The 10,491-nt window shown below is 45.6% G+C and overlaps 1 protein-coding gene across 1 annotated transcript in view; it reads left to right on the forward strand.

The window, feature by feature from the left end:
- The window catches only part of LOC115147121 (serine/threonine-protein phosphatase 2A catalytic subunit beta isoform), a 31,259-nt gene extending 20,768 nt beyond the window's left edge, over nt 1-10,491 (forward strand). Inside the window, exons 4-7 of the mRNA XM_029689134.2 lie at nt 1,342-1,431; nt 1,938-2,099; nt 2,922-3,040; nt 9,708-10,491. Coding sequence (XP_029544994.1) covers nt 1,342-1,431; nt 1,938-2,099; nt 2,922-3,040; nt 9,708-9,780 — 444 coding nt within the window. The 3' untranslated portion in view covers nt 9,781-10,491. The remainder of the gene's footprint in view (nt 1-1,341; nt 1,432-1,937; nt 2,100-2,921; nt 3,041-9,707) is intronic.

The following is a 10,491-nucleotide window of genomic DNA, read 5'->3' on the forward strand; positions in this document are numbered from 1 at the left end:
TTCATCCTTGGGAGCAATTTCCAAATTCCTGAAGGTACCACATTCATCTGTATAGATAATAGTAGGCAAGTATAAACATCATGGGACCACGCAGCCGTCATACCGCTCAGGAAGGAGATGTGTTCTGTCTCGTAGAGATGAATGTACTTTGGTGCGAAAAGTGCAAATCAATCCCAGAACAACAGCAAAAGACCTTGTGAAGATGCTGGAGGAAACGGGTACAAAAGTATCTATATCCACAGTTAAACGAGTCCTATATCGATATAACCTGAAATGCCACTCAGCAAGGAAGAAGCCACTACTCCAAAACCGCCATAAAAAAGCCAGACTATGATTTGCAACTGCACATGGGGACAAAGATCGTACTTTTTGGAGAAATGTCCTCTGGTCTGATGAAACAAAAATGGTTGGCCATAATGACCATTGTTATGTTTGGAGGAAAAAGGGGGATGCTTGCAAGCCAAAGAACACCATCCAATCGTGAAGCACAGGGGTGGCAGCATCATGTTGTGGGGGTGCTTTGCTGCAGGAGGTACTTGTGCACTTAGGAAAATAGATGGCATCATGAGGTTGGAAAATGATGTGAATATATTGAAGCAACATCTCAAGTCATCAGTCAGGAAATTAATGCTTGGTTGCAAATGGGTGTTCCAAATGGACAATGAGCCCAAGCATACTTCCAAAGTTGTGGCAAACTGGCTTAAGGACAGCAACGTCAAGGTATTGGAGTGGCCATCACAAAGCCCTGACCTCAATCCTATAGAAAATGTATGGGCAGAACTGACAAACCGTGTGCGAGCAAGGAGGCTTACAAACCTGACCCAGTTACACAAGCTCTGTCATGAGGAATGGGACAAAATTCACCCAACTTATTGTGGGAAGCTTGTGGAAGGCTACCTGAAATGTTTGACCCAAGTTAAACCATTTAAATGCAATGCTACCAAATACTAATTGAGTGTATGTAAACTTCTGACCCACTGGGAATGTGATGAAAGAAATAAACCTGAAATGAATCCTTCTCTCTGCTATTATTCTGACATTTCACATTCTTAAAATAAAGTGGTGATCCTAACTGACCTACGACGGGGAATTTTTTACTAGGATTAAATGTCAGGAATTGTGAAAAACTGAGTTTTAATGTATTTGGCTACGGTGCATGTAAACTTCCGACTTCAACTGTACATAATAGGGTGCAGTTTGGGATATACATTGAATGTTATGCATAAGTTCAAAGGAAGCCTTCCTAATTATGTTTGTGATTTACATGTAGGCAACAACCCTCTTATCCAAAGTGACTTGTCTTACGTAAAGGTAAATCACGTCTATTCTTTCGTCCTGTAGATCTTCTGCCTGCACGGTGGCCTCTCCCCCTCCATAGACACACTGGATCACATCCGGGCACTGGATCGCCTGCAGGAAGTTCCACACGAGGTCAGTGTTGCCTGACAGAGGACCTAATTAGTCAGCCCTGTCAACCACGCAGACAGTGGGGGTAGGATACTAGCTAGCTGTCAGCACCGAGAGGGGCTGTCAGATGGTATGAGGTCGACTGCATGATGGTGTGGTGGTGTTGACCTACCGCAGTGTTCGAGCCAAGCCCCAGGTTGTGTTCAGTAGGCACCAAATGGAGTACAATAGGGAGACCTTAACTGGACTTGTCCACGGTGAAATAATCCTTTTTGTTTTCTGGCTGTTTTGCTACGTCGTGCCATAATGAACATGACCCTGGTCTCTTTCCAATGCTATTCAGGTTCCAATGCATCACTGTCATTGATGGCTGCAGTCTTATGACAAGTATTAGGATTATTTCTCTCCTTTGTAATCCTACTGCCCATTACATATTTAATATGATCTCTGTGTTCAAGCCATCCTCAATAAGGTCAGAATCCCTATGCGGCAATTTATTGAGGGCTGCTTTTCGTGTGTGTGTGTTTCAGGGGCCCATGTGTGACCTGCTGTGGTCAGACCCAGATGACCGTGGGGGCTGGGGCATCTCCCCCCGAGGTGCTGGCTACACCTTTGGGCAGGACATCTCGGAAACCTTCAACCATGCCAACGGTCTTACCCTTGTGTCCCGTGCCCACCAACTTGTCATGGAGGTAACCACAGTTATGCTTTTAGTTTAGGCAGTTAATGTTTATGCTCAGTGTCTTTATATACTTGGTTGGTGTAGTTTTAGTATCAAAGCATGTAGCAATTACAGTGATTCTGGGAGTAAAATGCTTCTGTAGATGGTTTAGAATTTGAATCCTCCCATGGAAGAGAGGACAATTTTTCTAAATGTTTCAAGTCAAATATTGTAGTACTTCCGTTCTGTACATGGAACCTGAAGGTCTGTTAAGACTGCCCAGAGGGAATTGAATTTGAGATGTCAAAATGAACAGATATCGCGGTAAGAGCAGATGTAGCCTACACACACTTGAGTTAGCTTGCCCTCCATGTCTTTGTAGATGTTTCAGCTGGAAGCTACTGTGCAAATGTTAGCTGTTTAACACGGATAAATAATTCAGGAGTCTTGTGTACACCGTTTTCATTTATAGTATTATCCACTACCGGCTTTGAGGGAGGAGCTGGCGGCTTGTGTCCAAAATGGAACCCTATCCCGCACGTAGTGCACTATTTTTGAACAGGGCTCTCTTTTTAAAATTTACTGAGGGGAATAGATTGCTATTTGAGACGCATCCTTGGAATTCACCTGGCTCAGAATTCCAGGGCCAGAATGTAGAGTTGGAAATTAAACCATGTACTGTATACATATATACTACTTATACTACTTATTGTAAAGAAGGTTGTAAGGGAAGGGTTTAAGTACCTAAAATACATACATGGCATATGCCCTCAGAAAGATCTAACTAATGATTAGAATAAGCAATTTAAGGTTCACTTAACTTTTTATGGTGATGCAAATTTTTGTTTTCCAGGGCTACAACTGGTGTCATGACCGAAACGTTGTCACCATCTTCAGTGCACCAAACTACTGCTATCGCTGTGGCAACCAAGCTGCCATCATGGAACTGGACGATACTCTTAAATACTCTTTGTAAGTCACATTGAGGTTATCTGAGGCTCTAAGGACAGGTGAACTCAGATTAGTGTTTATAACCAGGTTTCCATCCAACCATTTCATACAGATGAATTCCCTGATGCATTAGAGTCACTACCAGACTGATGGAAACAGGATATTGTATAAATGTCGACAGACAAGGGCCTCCCGGGTGGCGCAGTGGTTAAGGGCGCTGTACTGCAGCGCCAGCTGTGCCATCAGAGTCCCTGGGTTCGCGCCCAGGCTCTGTCGTAACCGGCCGCGACCGGGTGGTCCGTGGGGCGACGCACAATTGGCCTAGCGTCGCCCGGGTTAGGGAGGGCTTGGTCGGTAGGGGTGTCCTTGTCTCATCGCGCACTTCCGGGTTGGATGCGCACTGTGTTAAGAAGCAGTGCGGCTTGGTTGGGTTGTGTATCGGAGGACGCATGACTTTCAACCTTCGTCTCTCCCGAGCCCGTACGGGAGTTGTAGCGATGAGACAAGATAGTAGCTACTACAACAATTGGATACCACGAAATTGGGGAGAAAAAGGGGGGTAAAATAAAAAAAATAAAAAATGTCGACAGACAATTTGTTGGTTCGACACGGGATCTTTTCAAATCAAATTTTATTGGTCACATTCACATGGTTAGCAGATGTTATTGTGAGTGTAGTGAAATGCTTGTGCTTCTAGTAACAACAGTGCAGCAATATCTAACAATTCCACAACAAATACCTAATGCACACAAATCTAGTAAAGGAATGAAATAAGAATATATACATTCATGGATGAGCAACATCAGGGCGGCATTTTTGTGTCTGTAAAATGTATAAAGTGAGAAATGGCGGTGGAAATGCATTTTATGCGCAAATATTGGTATAATAACCATCATATTGAAGTAAACTTGATATGTTGTGTGGTCCTCCCACTACGACTCGGGAAAGCATGCCGTTTATTAGGCCACAGATTAAATAAATGATGATGAACTTCACCGAGTGGTGAAAGTGAATGGTGGGGAGCTTGATACACCGTACTTATTCTGGTGATGTTTATTTATCAATGCATGGATGCCGTTTGACAAATACATATTGTCCTTAATAATCTCGTCTAGTCTACCTGCACTGTATCTGCCAGCTGTTGGCTGTAGTGCACGTGCCAAGATCAGAGTAGGCACATTTGTTGTATAATGCAACAGTATTTGTGACACTACATTATTTTTATTTGCAGTACGTCCTGTATCCACAATAAGTCTGTTTGAGTTGTGCTCATTTTCCAAAATTCAATGCATTTTTCCATGAATGCTGTGTTCTTTTGCTATCAATGCACATAACAATCAATGCACAAACATAACTATCAATGCTGCTGAATTCATAGTTGTTTTTTCTCAGCCGTGTAGCATTTATTTTGGTGATTTTTAGTTCTCAGTGATTATATTATAAATAAAATATATATACAGTGCCTTCAGAAATTATTGACACCCCTTGACTTTTTCCAGATATTGTTGTTGCAGCCTGAATGTAGAATGGATTCATTTGAGATTTTTTTTGTCACTGGTATTGTCACACAATACCCCGTAATGTCAAAGTGGAATTAGGTGTTTTGAAATTTGTACAAATTTAATTACAAATGAAAAGCTGAAATGTCTTGAGGCAATAAGTATTCAACCCCTTTTGTTATTGCAAGCCTAAATAAGTTCCAGAGTAAAACAAATGTTGCTTAAGTTGCATGGACTCACTGTGTAATAATAGTGTGTAACATCATTTTTGAACGACTACCTCACCTTTGTACCCCAACACATACTGTAAGGTCCCTCATCTCTGTACCCCACACATACTGTAAGGTCCCTCATCTCTGTACCCCACACATACTGTAAGGTCCCTCATCTCTGTACCCCACACATACTGTAAGGTCCCTCATCTCTGTACCCCACACATACTGTAAGGTCCCTCATCTCTGTACCCCACACATACTGTTAGGTCCCTCATCTCTGTACCCCAACACATACTGTAAGGTCCCTCATCTCTGTACCCCCACACATACTGTTAGGTCCCTCATCTCTGTACCCCACACATACTGTAAGGTCCCTCATCTCTGTACCCCACACATACTGTAAGGTCCCTCATCTCTGTACCCCACACATACTGTTAGGTCCCTCATCTCTGTACCCCACACATACTGTAAGGTCCCTCATCTCTGTACCCCCACACATACTGTAAGGTCCCTCACCTCTGTACCCCACACATACTGGAAGGTCCCTCACCTCTGTACCCAACACATACTGGAAGGTCCCTCACCTCTGTACCCCACACATACTGGAAGGTCCCTCATCTCTGTACCCCACACATACTGGAAGGTCCCTCACCTCTGTACCCAACACATACTGTAAGGTCCCTCACCTCTGTACCCAACACATACTGTAAGGTCCCTCACCTCTGTACCCCACACATACTGCAAGGTCCCTCATCTCTGTACCCCACACATACTGTTAGGTCCCTCATCTCTCTACCCCAACACATACTGTTAGGTCCCTCATCTCTCTACCCCAACACATACTGTAATGTCCCTCACCTCTGTACCCCACACATACTGTAAGGTCCCTCATCTCTGTACCCCACACATACTGTAAGGTCCCTCATCTCTGTTCCCCAACACATACTGTAAGGTCCCTCATCTCTGTACCCCACACATACTGTAAGGTCCCTCATCTCTGTACCCCACACATACTGTAAGGTCCCTCATCTCTGTACCCCACACATACTGTAAGGTCCCTCATCTCTGTACCCCACACATACTGTAAGGTCCCTCATCTCTGTACCCCACACATACTGTAAGGTCCCTCATCTCTGTACCCCACACATACTGTAAGGTCCCTCATCTCTGTACCCCACACATACTGTAAGGTCCCTCATCTCTGTACCCCACACATACTGTAAGGTCCCTCATCTCTGTACCCCAACACATACTGTAAGGTCCCTCATCTCTGTACCCCACACATACTGTAAGGTCCCTCATCTCTGTACCCCACACATACTGTAAGGTCCCTCATCTCTGTACCCCACACATACTGTAAGGTCCCTCATCTCTGTACCCCACACACATACTGTAAGGTCCCTCATCTCTGTACCCCACACATACTGTAAGGTCCCTCATCTCTGTACCCCACACATACTGTAAGGTCCCTCATCTCTGTACCCCACACATACTGTAAGGTCCCTCATCTCTGTACCCCACACATACTGTAAGGTCCCTCATCTCTGTACCCCACACATACTGTAAGGTCCCTCATCTCTGTACCCCACACATACTGTAATGTCCCTCATCTCTGTACCCCACACATACTGTAATGTCCCTCATCTCTGTACCCCACACATACTGTAATGTCCCTCATCTCTGTACCCCACACATACTGTAATGTCCCTCATCTCTGTACCCCACACATACTGTAAGGTCCCTCATCTCTGTACCCCACACATACTGTAAGGTCCCTCACCTCTGTACCCCACACATACTGTAAGGTCCCTCATCTCTGTACCCCACACATACTGTAAGGTCCCTCATCTCTGTACCCCACACATACTGTAAGGTCCCTCATCTCTGTACCCCACACATACTGTAAGGTCCCTCATCTCTGTACCCCACACATACTGTAAGGTCCCTCATCTCTGTACCCCACACATACTGTAAGGTCCCTCATCTCTGTACCCACACATACTGTAAGGTCCCTCATCTCTGTACCCCACACATACTGTAAGGTCCCTCATCTCTGTACCCCACACATACTGTAAGGTCCCTCATCTCCGTACCCCACACATACTGTAAGGTCCCTCATCTCTGTACCCGACACATACTGTAAGGTCCCTCATCTCTGTACCCCACACATACTGTAAGGTCCCTCATCTCTGTACCCCCACACATACTGTAAGGTCCCTCATCTCTGTACCCCACACATACTGTAAGGTCCCTCATCTCTGTACCCCACACATACTGTAAGGTCCCTCATCTCTGTACCCCACACATACTGTAAGGTCCCTCATCTCTGTACCCCACACATACTGTAAGGTCCCTCATCTCTGTACCCCACACATACTGTTAAGGTCCCTCATCTCTGTACCCCACACATACTGTAAGGTCCCTCATCTCTGTACCCCACACATACTGTAAGGTCCCTCATCTCTGTACCCCACACATACTGTAAGGTCCCTCATCTCTGTACCCCACACATACTGTAAGGTCCCTCATCTCTGTACCCCACACATACTGTAAGGTCCCTCATCTCTGTACCCCACACATACTGTAAGGTCCCTCATCTCTGTACCCCACACATACTGTAAGGTCCCTCATCTCTGTACCCCACACATACTGTAAGGTCCCTCATCTCTGTACCCCACACATACTGTAAGGTCCCTCATCTCTGTACCCCACACATACTGTAAGGTCCCTCATCTCTGTACCCCACACATACTGTAAGGTCCCTCATCTCTGTACCCCACACATACTGTAAGGTCCCTCATCTCTGTACCCCACACATACTGTAAGGTCCCTCATCTCTGTACCCCACACATACTGTAAGGTCCCTCATCTCTGTACCCCACACATACTGTAAGGTCCCTCATCTCTGTACCCCACACATACTGTAAGGTCCCTCATCTCTGTACCCCCCAACACATACTACCCCACACAGGTCCCTCATCTCTGTACCCCAACACATACTGTAAGGTCCCTCATCTCTGTACCCCACACATACTGTAAGGTCCCTCATCTCTGTACCCCACACATACTGTAAGGTCCCTCATCTCTGTACCCCACACATACTGTAAGGTCCCTCATCTCTGTACCCCACACATACTGTAAGGTCCCTCATCTCTGTAGGTCCCCCACACATACTGTAAGGTCCCTCATCTCTGTACCCCACACATACTGTAAGGTCCCTCATCTCTGTACCCCACACATACTGTAAGGTCCCTCATCTCTGTACCCCACACATACTGTAAGGTCCCTCATCTCTGTACCCCACACATACTGTAAGGTCCCTCATCTCTGTACCCCACACATACTGTAAGGTCCCTCATCTCTGTACCCCACACATACTGTAAGGTCCCTCATCTCTGTACCCCACACATACAATTATCTGTAAGGTCCCTCATCTCTGTACCCCACACATACAATTATCTGTAAGGTCCCTCATCTCTGTACCCCACACATACTGTAAGGTCCCTCATCTCTGTACCCCACACATACTGTAAGGTCCCTCATCTCTGTACCCCACACATACTGTTAGGTCCCTCATCTCTGTACCCCAACACATACTGTAAGGTCCTTCATCTCTGTACCCCACACATACTGTAAGGTCCCTCATCTCTGTACCCCACACATACTGTAAGGTCCCTCCTCTGTACCCCACACATACTGTAAGGTCCCTCATCTCTGTACCCCACACATACTGTAAGGTCCCTCATCTCTGTACCCCACACATACTGTAAGGTCCCTCATCTCTGTACCCCACACATACTGTTAGGTCCCTCATCTCTGTACCCCACACATACTGTAAGGTCCCTCCTCATCTCTGTAGGTCCCTCATCCCACACATACTGTAAGGTCCCTCATCTCTGTACCCCACACATACTGTAAGGTCCCTCATCTCTGTACCACACACATACAATTATCTGTAAGGTCCCTCATCTCTGTACCCCACACATACAATTATCTGTAAGGTCCCTCATCTCTGTACCCCACACATACAATTATCTGTAAGGTCCCTCATCTCTGTACCCCACACATACTGTAAGGTCCCTCATCTCTGTACCCCACACATACAATTATCTGTAAGGTCCCTCATCTCTGTACCCCACACATACAATTATCTGTAAGGTCCCTCATCTCTGTACCCCACACATACTGTAAGGTCCCTCATCTCTGTACCCCACACATACTGTTAGGTCCCTCATCTCTGTACCCCAACACATACTGTAAGGTCCCTCATCTCTGTACCCACACATACTGTAAGGTCCCTCATCTCTGTACCCCACACATACTGTAAGGTCCCTCATCTCTGTACCCCACACATACTGTAAGGTCCCTCATCTCTGTACCCCACACATACTGTAAGGTCCCTCATCTCTGTACCCCACACATACTGTTAGGTCCCTCATCTCTGTACCCCACACATACTGTAAGGTCCCTCATCTCTGTACCCCACACATACTGTAAGGTCCCTCATCTCTGTACCCCACACATACTGTAAGGTCCCTCATCTCTGTACCCCACACATACTGTAAGGTCCCTCATCTCTGTACCCCACACATACTGTAAGGTCCCTCATCTCTGTACCCCACACATACTGTAAGGTCCCTCATCTCTGTACCCCACACATACAATTATCTGTAAGGTCCCTCATCTCTGTACCCCACACATACAATTATCTGTAAGGTCCCTCATCTCTGTACCCCACACATACAATTATCTGTAAGGTCCCTTTGTCGAGCAGTGAATTTCAAACACAGATTCAACCACAAAGACCAGGGAGGTTTTCCAATGCCTCGCAAAGAAGGGCACCTATTGGTAGATGGGTAAAAATGCCGGCATTATTGTAATCAATTGTAATTGTTCTGAAATGTTCAAATGTGCCAGTTCTGTAATGGTCTTCATTGGAGTCATGCTAATGTTGTATTTCCTGTCCTCCTCCAGCCTTCAGTTTGACCCTGCACCTCGACGCGGGGAGCCCCATGTCACCCGCCGTACCCCCGACTACTTCTTATAAAGGGGAAGAAGACAGCAAGCAATAAACCCCCAAAACCTGTGTGCATGTGACCTGTTAAAACATGACAGCACTGACATGGACCAAAATGTGCCATATAAGCTTTGAGTACATAATACAAATTGCCCCGTGTCTCAGTAATGCAACACAGTGTTCCGTTTGAGCCTTGACTCTAGTTTCCTGCTGTATAATATTGATCATAATGTTATTTTGTTCATGGGCTCTACACAGAGAGAGAAAGCATCCCTATATACAGTATTTCCCATTATTGCGTCTGAGCGCACAAGCACTGCCATTGAGGCAATCTCTATTTTGAAGTGGTCCATTTTCTTCACGATTGGCTGATCTCTCCTGATCACCCGGTTGGCCATGATATTTGGGGGGCTAAAATGGCCTTTTGGCCACTAGAGGCCTCTCTCTGCAACTGTACATTACTCTGCACAAAAAAATGTAATAACTTGCTTACTTTCCCCACCCAAATATCACTGGCCAATGATACATTTTCCATCGGCAATGCCTGGAATGTGAATAACGGTATTTTATACAAATGCACAAGCTTACATCCCCAGCCCGCTCTTCTTCACCAAACTTCTTCCTACTCTTCCCCTTGGGCTAATCTACCTGTTTATTTTCCTCTGTATATTTGTCATGAAATGATTGCCTCTTTGATGCATTTGAACTAATAAAGTACTTTTAATTGTAAATGACACCAAA

The sequence above is a fragment of the Oncorhynchus nerka genome, linkage group LG19, assembly GCF_034236695.1.
Source record: "Oncorhynchus nerka isolate Pitt River linkage group LG19, Oner_Uvic_2.0, whole genome shotgun sequence".
NCBI lineage: Eukaryota > Metazoa > Chordata > Actinopteri > Salmoniformes > Salmonidae > Oncorhynchus > Oncorhynchus nerka.